The sequence below is a fragment of the Canis lupus genome, chromosome 16 (assembly GCF_048164855.1).
Source record: "Canis lupus baileyi chromosome 16, mCanLup2.hap1, whole genome shotgun sequence".
In the NCBI taxonomy this organism is placed as follows: Eukaryota; Metazoa; Chordata; class Mammalia; order Carnivora; family Canidae; genus Canis; species Canis lupus.
Genome location: NC_132853.1, coordinates 7,614,254 through 7,637,751, shown reverse-complemented (window position 1 = coordinate 7,637,751; position 23,498 = coordinate 7,614,254). Strand labels below are relative to the sequence as shown.

The window sequence follows — 23,498 nt, the reverse complement described above, 5'->3', positions numbered from 1 at the left end:
GGTCCCGCAGCAAGAGAGGCGGTGGCTGTGGGAGAGGAGGGCGGCTGGAGGCGGCCCCCACTTGGCCTCCCGGAGGAGCCTCTGAGCTAGCAGCCCGGGCCAGGTGCTCTCCCCTATGGGCCTGCCATGCTTAATGACTCTCCTACTTTGTAACCAGAATCCACCTTTCTGCTGAAACCCCGCTGAGCAAGAGAGCCCGCAGGAGACAATGGTATTTAAACACCTGTCTGTACCTGGGGAGGTGGAGGGGGGGACCCAGCTTCAAAGCTGCCAGATACAATGGGAGGGAAAAATCGCCCAGCCAATAACCACTGGAGTCCCCTTGAAATCCCAAGATGAGTTACAGTGATTAGGAGCTTTCAAAGGAAAATAAAACCTCCAGAGGAGAGGGGGGGGATAAGGCGAGGGCAGCAGAGGCTTATCCCAGATAGGGATTGTTAACATGCACTTTCCCGCGTTCCCCTGATGTCTAGGCCCCCACAGATGTCAACAAGGCCTCAGGCAGCAGTCTGTCCCCCACACCCTCACCACACCCAAGCTCGGAGGGACTGTTTGATGTGACTTCTCTCATTAGGGAGACGGTGAATGTTATAGAGGAGGGTCAGCAAACATTTTCTGGAAAGGGCCAGATAGTAAATATTCTAGGCTCTGTAGGTCACATGGTCTCTCTCACAAACTACTCAACTCTGCCATGGTAGCTCAGAAGTGACCAGAGACAACGTATACACCAATGCGTGTGGCCGTGCCCAAAGAACTATTTATGGACACTGAAGTTTGAATTTCCTAGAATTTTCATGGGACAAGAAATGGTAGTATTGTATAGTTTTCCCCCCAATCATTTAAAAAAATGTGTAGAAACCTAGGCTTCACTTGTGGGTTGAACAAAAATGGGAGGTGGGCTGGATGTGGGGACCCCTGTCATATGGTGTGAGGGAGGGGTTTGCAGCCAGGAGGCCTGGATTCCAACTCTGTGACAGATAAGGCACTGAGTCTCACCTGTAACAGGGGGACCCACCCATACTGTGTGCTGATGTCATTTGGTGCCTGGGCTGCCTCTGGCTCTGGCTTTGCCTTGCTTGTGGCAGCCCCAGGTTCTGCCCGGGGACAGCCCAACCGGGGGTCAACCCCAGCTAGGCCACTTCCAGTCATGGAACTTTGTACAAGGTCCTTTTGCTCTGAGGCTCCCTTTCTTCATCTGTAAAAGGAGCCAGCTGTGGCTCTCCTAGGAACGTTGGGAGGACCACCCTCCACCTCACCCCAGGATGGCTCATGTCCCCACACAGGGCCTGGCACCTGGAGTGTGTGAGGTGCTGGCCACCCTAAGAATGACACGTGATGCTTCCCTGGCCCTGCTGAGGCCGTGCAAATCTCAGGTGGCAGAGGCAGCCGGACATCCTGGGGTGACTGGCATGCTTCCCTCCACACCCCGTGAACAGGGCAGTGCCAGCCCCCCAACTCCCTCACTCCTTGTCCCCTGCCCTCACTCAACTCCTCCAACCTGCACCTTCTGGGCTCTCTTGAGGATGGCAGTGGGTGGGGAGGGACTGCAGGAGGGTGCCATCAGCTCGGGGAGGGGGAGCAGCCACGTGCACTACTGCACTACGTACCTGTGTACACCAGCTCAGCGAATTTTAAGCCCAGGCCCTGTTTGATTTTGCGCACTTCGCGGTCCATGGTGAAGGCCTCGATGTCTAAATGAGCGTGGTAAAGGATCGTCCCTGCTGGGGTCTCGTAGATACCTAGCCATTTTTCCAGGCAGGGGGAAAAGGAGAAAAAAGAGAGAAACGCATGAAACCCAAACTGTCAGCAAATGACAAAAAAAAAAAAAAATAATAATGACTCGTCTGACAGGAGACAAGCCGGTCGGACCCATTCACTCCCAGCTTGTTGCAAAATGCGCCTGTCATTATGCTCATGCTGAGGCCACGACAGTCCACTCTGTGGCTTGTGGAGAAAATGTCTGGATGCCCCCCTTTGAAGAGGCCCTCAGACGCTGGAAAATGATAGGGTTTCGGAGCTGTTCCCCCCTCCTTCCCGACGCGTGCCCACCGGCCCGCGGCTGAAAACCTGTAATTAAACCAACCACAGTAGAGCCCAGGCCCCCAAATATCCCTTCCTCCCTTCCATGGGGGAGCCAGGGGAGGGGACAGCTGTACATACACATGCACACTCGTGTACACGTGTGCATGCACATGCCACCTTCAGCCAGTGCCTCCCTTGGCAGCTACGTCTCTGAGGATAAACCCCAACCTCTGTGATGGCAGAGGGCTTGGTGGGCTCCTGCACTCATCCCATGTACAGATGGGGAAACTGAGCCCGGGAGGGGAAAGAAAGTGCCCAATGTGGAGCTGGGGCCTGGGTCGGGGCGCTGAGCCCCTGACCAGTGCTGTCTGCTGCCCCGTGGGCCCACTGCTGATGGGGCCCAAATCCAAACCCCAACCCCACCAGAAGGTCTTGCCCAAACCCCCTCCTGATGACCCCAGGCCCAGTCTCTCCATTTCCTAAACAACCTGCTTAGACCAAATGGTGTCCAAAGTGACACTGAGGGGCCTGACCCTGAGCTGAGCCTGGTGCTGGCTGGCCAGGAGGTTTGATTGGTAGTCCCACACTGGATTTGAGAACACTAAGACACCAGGAGGTGGGACCACCAGACCCTCTCTTGTCCCAGCAACATGGCCTTTCTAAGAAATCAGGGGAGCACGCTGAGCTGACCACAGGAAAACCTGCCAGGTGTCCACTATTCCGATGGGAGAAGGTAAGATCTGTTCCCATCCCACAAATGCTACTCTGAGACTGTCCTTTCTTCACACCGCACATCATTACAGTGCTAAAGGGGCACATTTTCAGTGATCCCCAAAATTTACCACTGTGTTTCCACACTGTCTGTACACGCATGTTCATGGCCGCACTGTTCACAGCAGCCAAAAGGCGGAAGCAACCAAAATATCCATCAACAGCTGAGTAGATAAACAAAATGTGGCACACACACACAGTAGAATATTATTCAGCCTTAAAGAGGGAGGCGACTCTTGACACTTGCTACAGGGCGGGTGTACCTGAAGAACAGCATGCTGGGTGAAATAAACCGGTCCCAAGAAGATAAATACCTCGATTCCACTTAGATGAGATCCCTGGAGTCACCAGGTTCGCAGAGACAGGAAGTGGGATGGTGGGGGGAGGGAGCAGTGGGAAGTTGTCGTTTGGTGGGGGAGGGCTACAGAGAGGGGGCTCTCAGCTTGGGAAGACAGATTTCAGGAGGTGGATGGGGATGATGGCCACGCAACAGTGTGACTGCATCTACTGCCACTGAACTGTAGGTTTCAAAATGGTTCAAATGGTAAATGTTATGTCCCTTTCACCACTATTTGAAAAATATTTTTAGCACCCCCCCCCCCCCCCCCGCCCAAGTCAGAAGGGAGATTGTTTTCGAACCTGGAGCCCAAAGGTGTCATGGGCATGGCTGAGTGTGCAGCCACTTGCCAGAAATGTCCTCCTCTGAGAACCCCCTGATGTTCGATCTTTCACTCAGAAATTAGAGAAATGTTGGCTGCCAGGACAGGCCCTTTCAGACCATCAGTGCCCCGTTCTTCTAACTTTGAGCTGCACTATTGAAACAGTCTTTGACAGAAGCCTAACATAGGGAAGGGATAGCCTGGGCCCTGCTGCAGGGAGCAGAGGCCCCTCTGCAAACCCCAGGCTCCACCAGGAAGTCCTTAAAATGCCAATCTGGTCCAACATCACTTTTACAGATGGGCAGGCTGAAGCCCAAGGTTGGTGTGAGCAGCATCTAGATCTCCCTTCTCTGCCCAGGTTGCTTCTCAGAGTCTTTAACAAAGCGATCTGTGCTTACCAGGGCATGAAAAGGAACACAAATCTGAGGAGCCATGGCCGAGGAGGACAGGCCAGGGCTCTTATCCTGGCTCCAAGGTGTTCCCAAGCAGAAAAGAGCCTCTGGGGGGGGGGGTGATTCTCTTATCTGCAAACCCCTGATATCTTGGTCTTGGGGGGACATATGTGTCAAAGCCCCACCTGGAGACCAGGTGCCACAAAAGAGCCTGTTCCATTTCACTAGTGTGGCTCTTGGGCAATGTCTGCTGTCCTGATCCAATCGTGACGTTTAGGGGCAAATGGCCTCCCCAGCAGGAAAGCACCAACATCCCAAGATCATGCACTGGCCCCAAGCCCTGGAGTCCCGGGGCGATGTTCAGGCCCTCACTCAGTCTCCTTGTCACTCTTGCAAACACAGTTCAAACAGGCTCTGTCATCCATTTCCATGGAGCAACTGGGAGCCACGAACCAAAAAGGCTGTTGGCGGTGGAGATGGCTGGCTGGCTGGGTGAGAACAGGGGAGGCATAGAAAACCTGCAAAAACTTGGCACAGGAGTCAGGGCCCTTCCTGTGGGGACAACAAGGTGCCACAAACAAGTGGCTCCCGATGGCTCCGGGGCAACGGAGCAAGACCCACTGGTTTAGTCACCTCTTTACAAAGACAGACGTTTGCAGAACATTTAGAAATGTCTGCTTCCAGAATGGCAGAGATGACCACAATGTTAAAGGGGCAAGTTTTCAACTCTCCTAGAAACTTTATCTCTGGGAATATAGTGACTGACCCAAGCTTACTGGTCTTACTGGTCATCCTGGGACATACTAAGAGTTTGGTGTTTATCGATTTGGAAACAGGCCTTCTAAGGATCAGTTTTGCTAGATTTTGGAAAAACCCAGAAAGTTTCAAAGGCTTCCCATCTATTGGCACAGAGACTCAACCATGCCAGCCCAGGTGGGCCAATGACTGGAGCCCTCCTGCTTTTGGCCCCCGGGGAGTCAGACTCCTTGCTTTTCTGTCTTCTGCTGGGCCAGGCAGGGGGCACAGGCCAAATGGTACCTTCAGGGCTAAGGCTGGGGACCAGAAGGCTCATGGAAATGAAACCTTCGCAGAATTCCCAGCTCAGCTTTGCTGTGTGACCTTCGTCCAGCTCAGCCACCTCCTGAGCCCCAGGCAAACTGCTCCTCATCCCAACTTCCCCTGAGACCTGCCTGGAAGGTTAAGTACACAGACACACTGTGTCTTGACGTGGTGTGCATGATGATGGTTTTGTCTCTAGAACACGGGGGCCGACTCCGCAGCATCACCTCCCAGCAGCCCAGAGAAGGAACATCAATGGTTGTGTGCAGAGTGCTAGGAGGACACAGGTACTTTCCAGCTAGGAAGAGCTCTGACCTGCCCAAGGGCCACCTGCTGCTGGCCCAAGAGAGTTGCTCCCCGGGGAAGGAGCATAGAGTGTCTGGTGGGCAGACCTGCCTGCCCCTGTGCCCTGAGCACCAGCCTCATGGCCATCAACCCCCCAAGACAGCCACAGGAAGCATCGCGGGCAAGAGGAAAGGCACAGCCTTGACACACGGCACAATTAATATTCCTGCTCCTTTTCCTAGGTGTTAAAGTTAATTGTGACTGATCAAAAAGCTGTTTTCAGGTTGCTGCTATCGTGTGTGTGTGTGTGTGTGTGTGTGCACGTGTGCATGGGAGCATTTGAAAGATCTCCCCTCTCCTCTCCACAGGGGTAGGGGGTACAGATGATTTCTGTGTAGTCCTTCTGGAAAAAAATGACTTTAAAAAAAAACCACTGACAGAAACCTGATGCTAAAAGACTGTGGATTTGGGGCTTTTGACAGTCGGCATACAAACCACTGCGCAAAAAGAAGGAGGAGATGACAGGTGAGTCTCGCTGTCGCGGTGGAAGAGACAACAGACATCTTCGTAGTGACACGCACAGCGGCTCCAAGTGTCTATTTTCATCTCCCCGTGTTTACAGGAAAAAGACAGAGGTGTCAGCGGTTCTCTGTGGAGCAGCTTCAATCACACCATAATTACTGCCAAGGGGTGGATGGCGAAAAGGGCAAGGAGCTAGGGTGTGTGTGTGTGGGGGGGCCAATGGACCAAAGAGGAAGAGGTGAGGACCAAAATGTTGCTGCTGCTTAAATCCGTCTCCTCTGTTCCTGAGGCTGTCGGGCGGCACAGTTTGGCAGAACGGAGTGGGACCTTCTAATCAGCTGGGGCCTGGGTGGGGGTGGGGTGGGGGTTGGGGCACCTGAACCAGAGGCTTTGGTCCTTTGGGAAAGCAGTCTCCAGAGGGAGACATTTGGAAAGGCCTGGGGAAGGGAGGTTGGCTGGAGCCCAAGGGCTCCCCTCTTAGGTACCAGGGCCAAGGATGGAGGCAGTTGCTATGGTGATGGGGAGGCAAGTCATGGTGGGTCTCTAGCCATCCTCTATGTTCCTGGTGCCCTCCTGGCCCCAGTCTTGGGATCAGGGTGGGCCTCTGAGGGTACAGACATCTTTGTTTTCACAGGTCTCCCTCTACTCTCCATCTGGAACATTCCATCTGAGCAGAGCCTCCTGGGAGGCCTGGACAGGTGGGCAGGCAGGTGGGTAAGTGGGCAGGCAGCCCTTGCTTCTTCTTAGCCAGAAAGTGGAGGAGTCAGGAGGAAGTGAGCTAGGAGGGGAGAGTGGGAGACAGATGGGAAGGGTGGACGAGAGAGGGACAGGAGAGAGAAGAGAAGCGGGAGGGGGTCTGCAGAGGCAAGAGGCAGCAGCAGGCAGAGGTGAGATGGGCAGGGATAGGGAGCTCAGGAGACAGCCAGGATGGCTAAAGAAGGAGGGAGAAGGTGAGCGGAAGGACAGGCGCTGGCTCCCCCACCCCTCCGCTTCCCTCTTGTCTGCCCTGCCCCCCCTTCTCCTTCCCACTGATTTCATTTACTTCACTTAATTAGCCCCCCTCCAGAGTTAAAAAGATAATGTGATAATGACGATGTGAACAGCCACAATACAGCAAAAGCTACTCCATCTGCAGCTTCCCCAGCCTCCTTTCCTCTGACCCCATGACCACCCCAGACTTGGGGCACTAGCACTGCCCAACTCCCCCCACCACCACCAAAAGAAAAACAAGCCCTTTAACGAATTTCAATTATGAGCTTTGTAAAATCAATACAAATGACATCTCCCCCTTGTACACAGGGGTACGGACAATAGCGTCTCCTCGCTCTGCCCTCAATATCATTGACAATTAACGGCTTCTCCCGTTGCTGCAGACTTCATAAAAACCCGGTGTGTGGACACCCGCAACGCCCTCACTGCCCTGCTCATTCTCCCTCACGACCAATCACTTGGAACGGAGGCACAAAAACAGGACACTGCCACCCTAAAATCACGAAGCAAATTCTTCTCTTACCTCTCTGATCCAAACAAGAAAACAGGCAAATCTCAACTTCCAGGGGGCAGATCACCTCCGGCTCCAGCTTTGACAGGTGGAGCCACAGAGAGGGAAAGCAACTTGCTAAGGTCACACAGCAAGTTCTTGGGAGTCAGAATCCCGATGGTCTTCCCCAAAGACTGTACAACCCTCAGGCTAAATGCTGTGCATTTAGGGACAGCCCCCTGCGGGTACACACAGAGGACCTGGGCACAGTGGAGGCTATGCTCCAGGAGCCTCTCCCCTGATGGGGTGTCAGGAGCCAAGGAAGTCAGAACTGACTGCTCACCTCAAGGCCCTGAACTTCAGTTGCGGTGATTCTGGGGAAATTCTGGGGAAAATGCATAGTGTACCATCCAGAGCTCCCTTTCTTTGTTCCACACAACCACCCATTTCACAAACAGAGAAGCCAAGGCTCTGAGAGGCTAAGTTGCTTTTTCAGGGTGATAGAGCCAAGACTGGGACTCATGTCTGCCACCAAAGCTCAGACCCTCTAGATGAGCCCTCCATTGGGCCTCCCTCAGGCTCCAGGGGCTCAGCCCCTATCAGACCTAACAGCCCCTGACCTCTACTAATCTGGAATGTTCCTACTCCACCCTCTCTATACCACATCTACCAGTTGAAGCCTATTCTCCTACCACCTCCTCCAGGATGTCTTCTTGGCATAGCCCAGTCCAGGCCTTTATTACCACCCCTCAGATCAAGTCTACTCCGACTATCCCTGTGCAGCAGGATGGCATTTCACGGAGTGGCCCCAGGCCAGTCCTTACCTGGGAAGGCAATTCATTTTCACCACAAGCGCCAATCCTGATCAGTTGGTAGTTAACTATCTGTACCCCTGGGTCACACCCATAATCCATTAGTGACAGCACAGGAAAGGCATGACGACTGGTGCCAGAAAGGACACTTCTGAGCCACAAGGAGCTCCTGGAGGGCACAGGCTGCTTCTGACCTTTCATTCTGCCCCTGGTGGCCGCTGCCATTTGTGGGGCACCTCCCCTGCACCAGATCCCATGACTAAATACAGGCCAGAACCTGGATCTGCCCCACCCCAGGGTTTGCACTCTTAACCTCCACTCTGTGCCTCTCTGGATCTGGGCATCCGTCCTGGCCTTGGTTTCCCCTTCTGTAAGGTGAGGGTGCTGGTCTGTGGCTCCCCCAAGCTGCACCCCCCCTCACCAGATCTGCCTTGTGTGATTTACATTGTGCTGTCTCCCAAGGGCAGATTGAGACAAAGGGACATTTAATCAGATGTTAATACAAGTAAGAGGCGAAGGTTTAAGTGAGGACAAAAGGGAGCAGCTAATTAGTTACATTGTTCTGACAAGGCCTTCCTTTGCTTCTCCCAGATCGTAGCTGTGTTGAGGAGGAAAGAAAAAAATGACAGGAAAAGAGGCAACGTGGCCACTTCACTTCCCGTCTCCCCACATCTTTTGAGATAAATCCAGACAGGTCAGAGCTGGAAGGATCCGACCTCCCCTGCCCTGTGCCCACCGCATCACACTTGGGGAAATGAGGCCTGGAGGTGACAAGTCAGAGGTCATTAGTCAAGGCAGGGTAAGCTTGAGTGAGGACCCCCATTTCTTGTCTCCTGGACCAGCACCCTGTTCTAACAGCTGAAATCTGGCCATCAGCTCCCTGGATTTTAGAATCTTAGTAAAAACGTCCTAGAGGACAAAGCTCCATGACTCTACCCTGGCCTGGTTTCCTTTGGTTGTATTGTCTTTAAAAAAAATTTTTTTTTGGTTGTGTTATCTTTTTATTTTATTTATTATTTATTTTTTAAAAAGATTTTATTTATTTATTCATGAGAGACAGAGAGAGAGAGAGAGAGAGAGAGAGGCAGAGACACAGGCAGAGGGAGAAGCAGCCTCCATGCAGGGAGCCTGACGTGGGACTCGATCCCGGGTCTCCAGGATCATGCCCTGGGCTGCAGGCTGCACTAAACCGCTGCACCGCCAGGGCTGCCCTGTGTTATCTTTTTAAATTGACCCTAAGCAAAGCAATTTTGAATATCCGTCAAGAAAGGGGACCCTCAAAAAAAATTTAAAAATTAAAAAATTAAAAAAAAAAAAGACAGGGGACCCTCAACCTCATCACCAGTACTTAAAAAAAATCAGGTGCTCAATCTGGGGGCTCAGACTGCTGAAAGATTGCCCACTCCCTCTTAAAGTGCCCTGAGGACGTAGCATTGCTTTATCACAGGCTAGCAGGAGGTCCACTCATATGGGGAAACTGAGTCCCGGAGGGGAGGGTATGGTCCGATGACGCGGTGACGGAAAGTCACAGGGCTCTGGTTAATAAGAGAAGACTCAGGTGCCTGCTTGGTTGGGACCTACCTCTCTCCACTCCGGGCACAGCCCAAGGCGGCTGGCTGCAGGCCTGACCGTCTAGCCAAGGTGGCAGCTACTCCGCACAGAGGCAGAGCCCCACCCGACCCGGCGGCTCACACCACCAGCACAGCCCACAGCGCCCACCCCTGGCAGGATTCCTGCCCTGCCGGGCTGGCCGCCTCCTCCGAGCAGCCTTAATGACTGTGAAATCGGCCCTGCATGGTGTGCCTCCAAACCTGGCCAACCCGCCCGCCCTGGGGCACAGGAGAGCCCGACCTCCAGTCCGGTCCCGACCGCCCCTTTCCTCCCCTCCCCTCCCCTCCAACCCCCCGCTCGCTCTCAGGACAGTGCTTCTCATAAGGCCCTTGAGAGTCAGTGGCAAAGGGCCCACAATCCCCACCCCATGGGGGAGAAACAGTCTGATGGGTGCAGGAACTTGCACAAAGTCATCCACATAGCGTGGGAGTAGCAACACCTGAATGGAATGGGAATCTGAGGGGCCTCTGGGGTCTCTGGGAGCTGAGACACGCCTCCAAGGGCAGTGAGCAGACTCACCTCGGGACTTCATCCCGATGAAACGGTTCTCCACAATGTCAATGCGGCCCACACCATGCTTGCCCCTGTGGGGAGAATGGGCCCCTTAAAACCACATGCTGCCACAAGGATTCGAGGCAGACACCACCACCTGGCTGGGCTCTGGGCTGCAGGGTGCCAGAGCCACATGCAGGGGGTCAGGCCCCATTCCAGGATCCAAGACACAAAGGACATTGGAGCCAGGTCCCTACTCCAACTGCCCACTGTACAGGTGGGGAACCTGAGACCCCGAGAGCGAAAGGATTGCCTGTGTCGCACAGTGAGTTTACAACTTCTGTTGCCTCTGTCCTGGGGCCTTGAACGGCAGCAGCCCTACCCAATGCTCATCTTTCCTATGCAGGGCCCAGAAGCTCTAGCCAGGCTGTCCCCAGGGGCCAGTATATGTTTCCCACCACCTCCAGGAGGTTGTTAACCTTCCAAGGCTGACGGCCACCAGAGGCTCCCATGCCTGCGGGCTGCACCAGGGCTGCCTGTCCTCCTCAGCCCCTAAGCCTCAAGCCATGACCATCAGCCCCAGGGGCCTACACCAGCGCTTCCCAGGGGTGGCTTCCCAGGAGGCCGGGCCAGGCTGTGGGCACTCACGCGACTTCATTCAGGTACATGAAGAGCTCCAGGGACGTGCGGTGGGTGGTGCCGTCCTTGACGTTGGTCACCTTCACGGGGACCCCTAGGGGAGGAGAGGGCGGTGGGCCTGCAGGCTGGAGCCAGGCTGGGCGCAGGAGCCGGTGCCTGCCACCCCGCCCTCTCCCTCCGCCCGCAACGCCTTAAATGGATCTGACAGATATGGACTCCAAATGACTCCTTGAAAAGCCCTGTGCAGGTTGGGGCCTGCTGGAGGGAGAGAAGGGGCGAGAACGCCCCCCAGAATGAAAGGGAAAATGCAATAAAAACGCGCCCCCCACCCTTCCCATTCTCTCTGTCCCTTTTGCATTTAGGGGCTGTGAAATTGGAACCAGCCCTGAACTAATTGAATTTCACGCTCCACCATTGTCTTACACCGGGGCACCTTCTGTCCCACCAGCTACCCAGGCCGCCTGGCCGAGGTGGGGCCGAGCTCGCGCTCGTGCGCGCACACATGCACACGCACACACCCCCACAGCCCCCTGCCACGTCTGTCAGGTGGACCCCAGTGTCCCCCCCGCCCGCACCCCAGAGCCACGCAGCCGCCGGCTGGGTGACGCGGTGCCCACTTGGGCAGGCGAGGTGTTAGAGGTGTCCTCGTGGATTCCGAGAAGTCGGGTCTGGGGTGGCAGGAGGGCAGGAGGGAGGCGGCCGCTGGTCCCGGAGGGGAGGGCAGGGCCGAGTCAAGGGGGGTGGCAGGGAGGGGGGGGCAGTGGGTGGGTTCAGGGTTGACTTTGAATAGCAAGGGGCACTTTCTCGAGCGGTGTGAAATGAGCAATAAATGTATTAGGGGGCTAACAAGAGAGCTGTAACAGTGACAAAGGAAAGCTGTTCAAAGTTGGCGGATAATCCCCCACCCATCTGCCCAGCTCATTACCATGTAGCCAGCGACCGGGTGCCAATCAGGTCTCAATAGAGGCTTTCGAGTCTTTATTAGCCAGGCGCCGCTTGGAGGGGCTTCCCTCAAGGCGCTGTCACCTCGCCATTCTTCACCCCCATTTCCAGGGGTTTTATAACTTGGTTGTAAATTGCTATTAAATGTAAGTCTGCCCAATAATGAACCTTAAGCCCCTCTCGCCACTGCCCGCCTCTCCCCTCTCGCTTTCTCTCCCTCCCGGTCCTATTATGGCCTTGGATGGGGCCTGCCCCAGAGAGGAGCTGACATTGTCAGTGCTGCTGCCGGAGAAAGCCTCTTAGCCTTTAAAATAGTTAATAATTAGATTAAAACTTCAAATAAATTAACTAGAGGGTGAATGGGAGTAGTCGGGGACGGCTCCTCCTGTCTATTTTTTTTTTCCAGACGGTCCCCGAATCATTAAAATGGATCACGTTTCTTGTCCGGCTCAGCCCTTGGGGCTGCCCTATTTCTGGAGGAGAGGCTGCCAGAGCCTTGTGTCCGACACCCCCACTGCCTCCTGCCCGTCTCCCACCTTCACCCAGGCTCCCCGGGGAGATCTGCTGGAGGTGCTGCCTGGGGCCGTCCCGCTGCCTTCCCCAAGATGATGCTGGAAGGTGCTCTGCATCCCTGGGCCATGCCTGGGTCAGACGGAGTGGGCACTTGGGGGTCCGGCTACCCTCAGGGGCCTCAGCCCATGGTCCTTTGGTCCCCAAGTGGTGTGAAATTCAAGGGTTTGAATGGATGGGGGGAGCAGTGAAGATGCCCACTGGCTTGGCCAGGCTCTTGGGAAAGGCCAGGAATAGGTGTGTTATTCAAGTTCTAAACAGACTCTGTTTCCCTCCACTTCACTCCGCACACCATACTTGGCACCTGTGAGCATTATTTCCATGGCCTGTTTTATAGGCAAGTGAGCCTGAGGCCCAGAGCGGTGAAGTTGGTTGTCAAGGTCACACCAGCATGAGTGAGGGCAGGGATCTGAGGTGCCCTGAGAGGGGCCGATTCCCTCTCCCTCTGCTCTTGTTCCAGCCTGGGCAGCTGCCTTGTGGATGGACTGTCCAGCCTCCTTGTCCAGGCTTGGGATACCCTCTCTCTCCCTCTTGGATCCTCTAGCTCCTGCCTAGCACCACCTCCTCCTGGAAGCCTCCCTGATTTCTGCAGCTGTCAGGACAGGTCCTCTCCTTGGGTACTCTGAGCCCTCACTCTGGGCCTGGCCCTACCCCTCTCATTACCAGGCTCATCCTACATTCCCTTCTGTTCTCCATGGCAAGAGACTGGGCACTCAGGCCAGGCCAGCCAACATGTCTTGTTGATAGCAGTGAAGATAAGGAGATCAGGACACCTACCCATGGCCAGTGGGAGCACTAGCAGTTTTGAGCTTGGGGTAGAGAAGTGGGGTACAGCATTGAGTGTAGAACTAGCTGAGGCTTTAGCTGTGGGGCCAGGGGGCCCCTGAGGCCAGGTCTCTAAGATCCACGTGAGCATCTCCTTGGTACCAGGACCCTATAAGGGGCACATCCCTGACAGACCACATTCTATACCAGGCAGCAGGTGCTCTTATCCCCAGTCTACAGAAGAGGACACTGAGGATCAAGAAAACTGTGTGACTGTCCAAAGTCTCAAAGCAGCTGACAAAATGAGTACTTAGGGACTGGAACGCTCTCACTTCAGAACCAGTGCCCATGAGCCCAGGTGATGGGCAGCTGAGGGTACTTTCCTTTCATGTCTGGAGGCCTCCATGGACCACACCTTCCTGGGAAGGGGCAGTTGGGAGTCCCTGAAGCCCTTGCCTGAACTCTGACTCCCAGGAATACAAGAGGGATGCAGTGGGCTCCTGCCCAGGCTCCCAGGCAGAGGGGAAAGGAGCCAGAGCCCCAAGAGCCCACCCCCTTGAACCCCGACAGGTGGGCACCTACCTTTCTTGAACTCAATCTCAAGGATGTCAGGGCTGTTGGGGGCTTTGGCGGGGTCCTGGGTCTTTGTGTAGAGGCCCGGAGGTGCTTGGTTCTGACAAAAGACAGAAAGAGGCTGGAGGATGGGGTGTCCAGAGCCAAGCCAGGCCCCGCCAGTCCCCGCACACCCCGCACCCCACCTCCTGCAGAGATTGGTACCCCTTCCCCAGAACCAGGGCGTTGCAGCACCTGCCGCCGACTGGCATAGACCCATGGGCCTCCCAGCCCCCAGCCCGGAGCTGGCCCCGCTTGCCGGGGACCTGGGAAACAAAGGGCTCCAGGAATCAGACAATTTTTCCCCTCAACTTGATCTCATCTTTTTCTTCGACGCCCCCACAGCTGGAGGTAGAATAGCAGCAGAGGAACAAGTCAGGCAAGAAAAGTGTGAGTTTGGAGGAGCGAGGCGGCGGCGGGCTTCCCGGGAGCGGGCGCTTGCTCTCGCAGGCGCCTGGAATTGGGGTTTATTCTGCACTGACCGCAAAGCTAATGACTACGCGTGACCCCAGCAGGTGCTCTGGCGAGCCGAGCCGTCCCCCGGGTCCTTGAGGTTAATACTCACAGGGAGAAAAGAGAAGAGCAAAGCAAAAACCCATTTGAAAAACACATCAACCTTTATGTATATTTTTCCTTGGGTGGGTTGGAAAATGGGCCTCTCGTCTTGATGCAGCGGGTAGAGGGGCTGCCGGCTACATGGGGCTCTCAAAATTCTCTCCTGGCTCCTGAAGCCCAAGGGCCCCCCACAAGCTGTGCTCGGACCCTGGACACCAAGGTGACGGGGGTCCTCTTGGCCTCACTGTTCCGGTCTCCCCTGTGGGCACCCCTGGGCCCTAGCTATTTCCACCTGGACACCTTAAATCTTTGTTTTCAATACCCATCGGACATTTATGTGTCACTTTCTGCCCGCGGCTTCTTTTGGGTTCTCAGCAGCCCCATTTGGTAAGAAGGTCAATTGCTGTCACCCTAGAAACAGAGGCTGAGGAGGAGAGACCCCCCTTCCCTCACTGAGTTCCGTGTGGGGCTGGACCCGGCACAGGGCAGGGAACTCTGAGGCCGGCCACAAATATATGCTGGATTTTAGAGGGGTGGAAAATACTCAAAGCTGGGAAGTCAAGATCCCCTGCTGTGGGGCCTTGGCCAAGGTGCTTTACTTCCTTGGGCCTGTTTTCCTCACCTGCAAAATGGGGAAAGGATAGCTGCCCTTGACTGCCTTACACCTTAAGGATATAGATGGTTTTCATAGCTTTTACTGGACATGAACATCACCCGAGAAGATGCCAGGGAAAACCAGGTGCAAGTTGTTACCTGCTCTGCAGGTGGGAAGGACAGCTGGTGGTGACTGCATCTCGGAAGACCCCCTCCAGAAGGGGTGGTCAGCAGCAATGCCTCGGATGCCTCACCTGTGGTCACTTTGCTTGTGGGCTCTGTGTCTGGGTGACCAGCCATCCTGCTTCCTGCACCCCTAGGAACCCCTCAGTCCTGGGCAAGGGGGATGGTTGGTCCTTCTACTTCTGAGCTCAGACAGGGGCCTGTGGTGGACTGGGCACCTCCGGGGTGCCATGTGACGTGGGATCAGCTGTATCCCTTCATCTGTTTTCCATTTGTGGGGTGGGAATAAGGATCCAGAACTGGCCTCAAAGAGGGAGAGGGTCCTTAGGGACCCTAAGCCTGAAGCCTCTGCGGAACAGATGGAAAACCAAGACCAAAGAAGTGGTTCGACCAAACCATATTGCCTGTCCCCACCAGAGTGGGAGCCCCACTGTGTGGGGACTCTGGAATCCCTGTCTAGTGCTCTTTCTATCACCCCCTGTTGTTTCCCAGCTGCTTTAGAAACCTCAGGGCTGAGAAACAGTGCAAGGGACTTGGTCAGAGACAACCAGCATCATTAACCATGGGGACAGGCTTCAGGCGGGTGCAGAGAAGTGCCCGGCTCCCCAGGCCCCACTGCGTCCTGCCAACCACTGCATCCTTGGGCACAGACAGGCCCGATGACCAGCCATCCTTGGCCAGAAGGCAAAGTGAACCAGGGCTTGGGCCTCTAGGTGTCCAACGTGACTCCACAGCCTCTTTCCTGCCTGCCCGGGGCCCCTGCCGGGCCCCCAGCCCAGGATGAACTCAAAGCAGGGTGCCAGGACCCAGAGTCCACGCCCCCACCCACGGCTCCTTCCTCCTACCTCCACCTGCACAGCCTGAACTTCTCCTGCCACCCTTCTCCGCAGACCAGCAGGATGGGAGACCTGCGCTCTACAGTGCAAGTTGGAGGCAGCTGGTGTGGTTTCCGACACCCTGACAGCACCGATTAAATAAAATAACTAAATAGAAATAAAGTGACATTTGCTTTGCATTCTGGGGTGGCTGGGCGCCTGCCTTCTTTTTACTCTCCCTCCTAAAAGCCCAGTTCAAATGACAAATAGTTTGTTCCTGAGTATCAATACCATCTATTTATCCATCCCGGCAGGAGGGCTCACTTCCAATGTCATCTGCTGGGGGGGGGGGGTTGCTGGGGGGAGGGAAGAGAGGGAAGAAAAAAAGAGAGAGAGAAGCTGGGGGGGGGGGGTGGAGAGGACGAAAGAAAGCATGAAACAGGGCCGAGAAGGAGAAATTGGAAGCAAATGGCCCATGAACTAAACCATGATGTAGAGGCATGATCGATGCTGCAAATGGTTTATTCATCCATCAGATATGGCGGGCCGGCACTGAATGAACTCTTTCACTGTGTGCCGTATGAAGTTAAAGCAAGTAAATTTCTATCTTTCTTCGCATTAGCTGCCTCATTGCCCTTCAATCAGCCATCACGGAGGCAGAAAATGGCTCCACCATCTGCCTTCAGACCCTCCCTTCGGCAGGTCTCGGAGCTTTTTTTGGAGAGGGGGAGGGGGCCCCTGTTCCCTTAAGCCCTGTCTCCCCATCTCCTCCCAAGGGGGCCAGGGCTGCGGGGGCGCAGCGGCTCTCAGCTGCTGGAGGATGGCACTGGGCCCCTGGGCACTGCCTCCTTATCCCTGGGATCCAGGGGACAGTGTAGGGGGGACACCCCAGGAGGCAAGGGAGGGTCCTGGGGTTTAATCTGGGCGAGCCCCCTCACAAAGCAGGGCAGGCCCAGAGAGCCGGACCCCGGGTTCCTCAGCTTCACCCCACACTTCGTCTCTCTCGCGTACCCAGCCCAGCCTCCCCAGCCTGAGGAGAGGGGTCCTGGGAGGATCTTGGCCCCTTCCTCCCCAAACAATCTTAGCTTGCCCGAGGAGGGAAGGAGGCACCCCTGGCTTCAAGATTGAGATATGAGGATAGGCCAAGAGCTTTCTGTGCTGCAGAAGGGAGGTGCTGCGGTTTCTCCCTGTGTGCACAAAGAATCGAAGGCTCAGGGAGGTTGGGTCACTTGCCCAAGACTGTACTGCAAATTGTGGCAGAGTCAGTATTTGGATCCCTGTTTCTTGTCTCTGGGATGGATGCATCAACCTTCCCACCTGATCAGGGGCCAAAATCCTTAAAAAGACACCCTTTAGCACTTACTCCTCCATCCACTGGCCTCATGAAATGGAAGGTCAGAGGGGAAGGACCTGCCCAGGTCACAGACCCATCTGTACCCCCAGCACTGCCCCAGGGGCTAGTTTCCCTCTAGCCATGGCTCTGCCCCTTGTTCTGAGATGAGAGCACCACAGGATGTTTGGAGAGGGGTAGAAGGGATAGCCTGCCTGTGCACAGCTCTGCCTTTGCTGGGCTTAGCCTCCCCCCACCCCCCTTGGCGCTGACTGACTGGCTAATTAGGGGTGGCTGGCCTGAGTGTCATGGGGTCAGCAGAGCATGAACTGGAAAAACCTGTGGCCAGCAGGCAGCAGCCCTGTGGGGCCATCAGCCCCCAGGGGGCAAGGGTGCGGGCTCTCTTGAGTGACATGGTTGGGCAGAGTGGAGTGCGGGTGGGGGCGGGCCATGGGGGAACCACAGAGGCAGGAGGGCCTGCTCGGAGAGGTGGGGCGCCCTGGGGGTGAGTCACTTCTCTGGGCCTTGGTTTCTCGGTTTCCTCGCCCATAAAATGAAGATGCATACAGCGAGGAGCCAAGGAAAGTAAGCCAAGAAAATGCTAAACCCAGGCCTGGCCCCAGAACCGGTCGCTGGTCCTGGGAGGCCTGGTCCCCTCTGGGAGCCATCCCAGGAACCCCGGTAGAGCTCTAGCTCTCCCACCCTCACCAATACCACCAGGTCATCCTCCCCTCCAGCTGGCCTTCTTGGATTCCCCCAGGCCCAGCTGCCCAAGCGACCCCCTCACAGCACACTTCTTCCCTAACGTCAGACAAGCAGCCCACCCCACCCTCAAACCCCCGCCCCAGTGTGGGGCTGAGCCAGGGAACAGAGACACATTCCCTCAGGGACAAAGAGATTTTTCTCTTCCCAGGATAGATTTCATCCTGCCACCCTCCACCCCATCTCCCACGGTGGCAGGGGGACATACAAAGGGAAACCCCCCCAGGGATAGAAATCCTAAACTTCAAACAGGGCCGAGGCCCAGGCTGGCCAGTCTAGGAGGCTGGGGACAGGGGATCAGGGCGGCCTGCCTTGGGCGGGTGTGGAGCACAAACCCAGACAAATGGGTCCTGAGGCTCTAATCTGTGCCACCCCCACTCCCCACACCGACCCCATTGCAGCAGCAGCAGCAGCAGCAGCAGCAGTAGCAGCAGCAGCGGCCTGAGAGCTGGTGGGCACAGGCCGGGCCCTCCCACAAGTGTCTCATCTGCCTAATTGCTTCTTTATTGTCTTACAATCACACACTCTCTCCATGCTGCCCTGAAATATTTCCTTACCCTATTCATCCCAGCAGCAATTAGAAAAAGAGTGCTGGGGGTGGGGGGTGTCTCAAAACCGAGCAGCAGCATGGAGCAGGCATGCGGAGGGGGCCCCAGTGGGGAGGATCTGGATGCAGGCAGGGCTCGGCCCCAGGCCCACACCCGGCCCCCGTGAAATTTCAAATTAGGCTACAATCACATCAGACAGCATCGGCACGGAGCAGCTACCACCAAAGACGGCAGCCGGTTCACAGGAAACTGGGGAGGCCGGGGGTGGGGGTGGTGGTGGGGTGGTGGTGGTGGTGGTGGAGGTGGGGGTATTACCTTGGGGTTCTCCAGGATTCCAGCCTCGTAGCTATGAGGGAAAAGGGAAGGGAAGACAGGAAATCAGGTGGGGAGGCGGGGAGGCGGGCAGGGAGGACCCCCCCCCCCCAACAAATCTGCTCTGCCCTTCTTTCTCTGCCAAAGCAACTGCTGCCAACCCTGTCTGGAACATTCTGGGCTGACCGCAGTTGGCTGTGGGAGCTGCAGGTTGCAAGAAAGAGCTGGGACATTTCCCTCAGTCTTCTGGGGCATAGCCCCGGGCTTTGCATCTGCGGGGTGGGGGGGTGGGGGGGGCGGGGCGGGGCATGACTTCACTCACTGCTGTTCTCTCTGCTTTAAACACACTTCCCCCTGCACCTCGGCCAGTCAGTTCCTTCTCATTCTTGAAGTTTTCACCTCAAATGCCACTTCCTAGAGGAGCCCACCCCAACACCCCAGCTGAGGCCAGATGCCTATTATCTAGCCCCATGAGCCTGGGAGTGAGCCCCAAGAGTACTGGGTGGGGGGGGGGCGGGGACCACCACTGAGGCTACATCTGCCCTGTGAAGGCAGGTGCTCCCTGATGTGGGGCAGGGCAGCGCACAGGTGGGATGTCTGGCTTACCTGATATGCATGAGGTTCTCATCCATGCTCCATGGATTCTTGGGGGTGACTGGAATGGGGATTCCGTGTTGCTGTGGGTAAGACGGGACACGGGGCAGGCGTGAGGCAGCTTGCAGTTGGCCTGAGGGTTTTCTTTCAGGGCTGCACACATCCCCAAACTCTGGTCCTCATGCAGGCAAGACCCAGCGCCACCCTCTGGTGTCCATCTCCTCCCCAATCACCATCCCCTGCCCCCCACGTGTCCCCCATCGCCAACCCGGCCCCACTGCCTGGGGAACGAGTGAGGGCCCCGTTACTGGACATGCCCATGCAGAAACAAGACCGTGTGTCTGAGATGTCATGGAGAGGATGCTGAACTTGGAGGTTCCTTCCAGAAGAGTCTCTGAGTCTATATATTTCACAGGCCCTGAAGCACTAGAGTGTGCCAGGCAGTGTGCCAGAGGTTTCCCACTTGCTGACCCCTGCTGGGCGCAGGAAGGGTCTGAACTTCCACCGTAGACCTCAACCAAGGCATCTGCGCCCACACAGCACTTAATGTCACCCCAAGGAAGTGGCTTCTAGCTCATGGCACTAGTTTACGGTACCTGCCTGGCACTTCCTGGGAGCCACCCCTCTCCCCTTGCCTGGCACAGTCACCACAGACATCACTTTGTGACCCTGAAAGGAACATCCCAGGTCCATCTCAACCCTCTCCATCCTCCCCCTTGGTTGTTTTGCTTCCCAGATGGTTTGATCCATTGTTCAAGGAGAAAACTCATCCCAACCAAGACCGTGGGTCTGAAGACCCATCTCAGCCTTTTGGATTAAGGATGAGGCTGATCCCTTTGCCACTCCACGCTGCCTTGGCTGACACCTGGTGGGAATCCAACACACTCAATACATTCTGCTTTCCCCTCTCCTTGCCCATGGAGCACAGAGGCAGCTAAGTGGCCCAGCCAGGCCCCTGTAAGGCAGTGAGACCTGAAGCTTTGCTTCCCCAGCCCCTCTTAGCACCTTCCGCACCCCACCCCCACCCGCCGCACTGTGGTCCTAGAACCTGGCCAGCCCTGGCTGGTCCCTGTAGCCCCCTCCTGCATCATCCCATCTCTCCTGATGGGGCCCCCCTAGTCTGTGCTCATTCCCACTATGGTAGGATTCCAGCCTCCTCCAGGAACCCACTTTGTTTCCTTTATCACCAACCTAAAGTTTCAAAATAAATGGAGCTAAAACCTTCCAGGTGTTTCTTTCAAGCTTTGCCAGGGGAATTGCTTTAAAAGACATGGTCCATATCTATTCTAGGATTTGTGTACTCTTCAATTTAAATCACAATGGGCAAATAGGAGCATCTCATTTAGAGGCTGCTCATCCCGCTTCTCAAAGTTGCTGAGCATCCAAGGCACATGCCAGCCCCCCCCCCCCTCCATCCAGGTAGAATAGGCCAGAGGTGAGAGGACCAGGGACCCCTGCACAAAAGCTGGAATTGCAGGCTGGGGGCCGAGAAAGTCAGCAGATGGGTTCCCTGCAGCCTTTGTCTTGGGAAGGGGTTTGGAAACACGTTTGCCTTCTTCCCCACTGGGCCTCCGTGGTTGTGGTGGGAGCAAGAAAATGAAAAAGGGAGGGAAAGTGGGCAGGACAGGATAGGCAACCCCTCCTCAGCAGGCAGAGACACACACATATGCCAAAAACGGCAGTCCCTTGACCAGTCCCTGTTTCCCCTCCCCTCTCTAGCCTTAGGTGTCCACCGCTCCCCCCAACCCCCTGCCCACCCACCCAAGGAACTCTCGCTGCACTTGAGGACAAAAACCAAAACCATCGGGCAGCCTGGGTGGCTCAGTGGTTTGGCGCCGCCTCCAGCCCAGGGTGTGATCCTAGAGACCCAGGATCGAGTCCCACGTCAGGCTCCCGCATGGAGCCTGCTTTTCCCTCTGCCTGTGTCTCTGCCTCTCTCTCTCTCTCTCTCTCCACTCTGTGTTTCTCATAAAGAAATAAATAAAATCTTCAAAAAACAAAAACAAAAACAAAACCATTTTCCACGACAGCACAGAGGTGACTGGCCTGCTTTCCAGCCCCTACCTAGTACGCTGGCTTTTTAAAAGAAATTAATTATGGTGACGATGCTAACGACAGGATGATGACCGGGGTGGGGGTGGGGGGCGGTGCAGAAAGTGGAGTGAATGTGTGTTTGTGGGTCTCCTGCCGCACCTTTTGGCCTTGGCAACTTATCGGTCTTGAAAGCAGGGATTTTCAAAGCGCCATTGATTTTTGTCTCAGCTGAATCAGCTGCCTGGCTCTGCATTTTGGACAAAGCCCGTTTGCTGCTCAGTTATTCTGGTCATTTCCTGGGTGCAGAAACGCGGCCTCCCTCCTAGAATGTGCTCAGATTCCCCAGAGCTCAAGGCAGATGCCAGCCTCCCAGGGAGGCTCCAGGGCCCGGGGGCGGGGTGGGGGGGGCCCAGACTCGGCTCTCCTCGACATGCTTTCCTGTTCAAAGGTTATTGAGGACAGAAGCTTTGTGAAGGGGCTTCTCCCCAAAATCCGGGAAGGAGTGACAACACTCCTGAAAATCATCTTCACTGGGAAAACCAGGAGCTGCTTTTGTGTGGGGCTTAACGGAAATGCAGGGCAAGGCACAGGTCACCCTGGCCCTCTCTTGAACTGGGACTGCCGTTGTGAGAATGGAGACGGGGCGGGGGTTCCAATTCATTATTCTTAAAGATGAAACGTGCTCCATATTCTATATCAAGGAGACGAAGGGGGGTGGGAAGCCTCGTCAACCTCGGTTCTCTTAATAGCTCTGCTATTTGACAATTTGTTTGGCAACATATGGGCTTGCTCTTGTAAACTCCCCTCTTAATAATAAAACAACAGATGGTACAGGAGATCTTTCCTCCAAGCCCTCCAGGTCTTAATGGGATGCTGGCGGCAGGGGCAGGGCTGTGTCCCTGCCGAGTCCCCTACCACGCAGCACCTTGACTGCAGCAAGAGCTCACAGCCAGCCCCGGTGACTGCTATTTAAAACCCGAGCAATTTTCTGGTGTGTGCACCGAGTTGCTTTTCCCCCGTCTGATTGATTGAGGCTGTTTGTCAAGGGCTGCCATCGAGTCGCTAAAAAGAAAGGTACCCCGGGGAGCGGCTAAGGATCTTGATGCAAAACTTCTAATATGTTTTATTGCAACTTGTACTTCAAAAGGGCTGGCTCGACAAAAGCCTTTGTCTGCCACTGCCCCTCGGAGTGCCTACCTGCTCCTGGCAAAGCACCGGGACAATGAGCAGCCAGGTAACTGGGGGCCAGAGAACCTCTCACTCACACCTCCCACGGAGGTGGCAGGAGAACGGGAGGCAGAGGGTGCCTGTCACCATCGGACTTGGCAGACTGAGGACTCTCCATGGAGACTCCTGGCCCAGGCAGTGACCACACCTCTGTGGGGCTGGCCCTGGGGACAGCGGCCACAGGGGTCAGCTGGGGCAGAGACTCGGTGCCCCCAGGATGGGGATCAGCCCCAGCCTTATGCTGCTGGTCTAGGAGGCCCCCCTGAGAAGGATATGCCCCCCGGGAGGGGGCAGTAGGCAAGGGCTGGGGGCTTGAGGGGAGACTCAGCCATACCTTTGCATATTCCATCAGATCATTGCGGCCCTGGAACCGGTTGTAGAACTCGGGCATCCTCCAGGGAGCGATGACCTGGGCACAGGGCAAGGAGTGAGATGTGGGAGAGCCCGGATGTTGGCTCAGAGCCGGCCTCTCTATTACGGGGCCCGGGACCCCCAATGCTCACCTGGAGTCTCCTGCTGCCTCCTCCCCAAAGAGGACATAGTCCACGTGGGGTGGGCAGAGGTGCCCCATCAGGCAGGGGAAGGACAGGACCTGCTACACTGGGGGTGGCTTTGTAGAGGCCCGGGCTCCACGGCAGAATGGCTTTGTGTCCCCCAGTGGGGTCCCTGCCCTTCTGGGCTTCCGTCTGTCTGAGATTTGAGGGTTTGAACTAGATGGGCCTCACATTTCTCACTAGTGTCCCTGGGCAGAGGACTAGTACGCCTGACCCCACCCCTTGGTGACTCAGGCAGGGTTCACACTGCTGCGGAAGCCCAGCCAGGCCCTCTCCGGGACAGTGGCCCGCAGACAACATACAGCGATCCCATCCTGTTTCTCTTGCTTTCCCTCCTTCTGCTCACCAGAGCTGCTC

The 23,498-nt window shown here is 55.8% G+C and overlaps 1 protein-coding gene across 2 annotated transcripts in view; it reads right to left on the bottom strand.

Moving 5' to 3' along the window:
• Positions 1-23,498, bottom strand: part of ASS1 (argininosuccinate synthase 1) — a 52,681-nt gene that overhangs the window by 9,343 nt on the left and 19,840 nt on the right. For both annotated transcript variants that reach the window (XM_072778339.1, XM_072778340.1), the window contains 7 exons: positions 22,922-22,996; positions 19,339-19,409; positions 18,736-18,766; positions 13,604-13,694; positions 10,754-10,838; positions 10,133-10,197; positions 1,608-1,739 (listed from right to left, as the gene is read on the bottom strand). In XM_072778339.1, the coding sequence (XP_072634440.1) occupies positions 1,608-1,739; positions 10,133-10,197; positions 10,754-10,838; positions 13,604-13,694; positions 18,736-18,766; positions 19,339-19,409; positions 22,922-22,996 (550 nt within the window). The remainder of the gene's footprint in view (positions 1-1,607; positions 1,740-10,132; positions 10,198-10,753; positions 10,839-13,603; positions 13,695-18,735; positions 18,767-19,338; positions 19,410-22,921; positions 22,997-23,498) is intronic.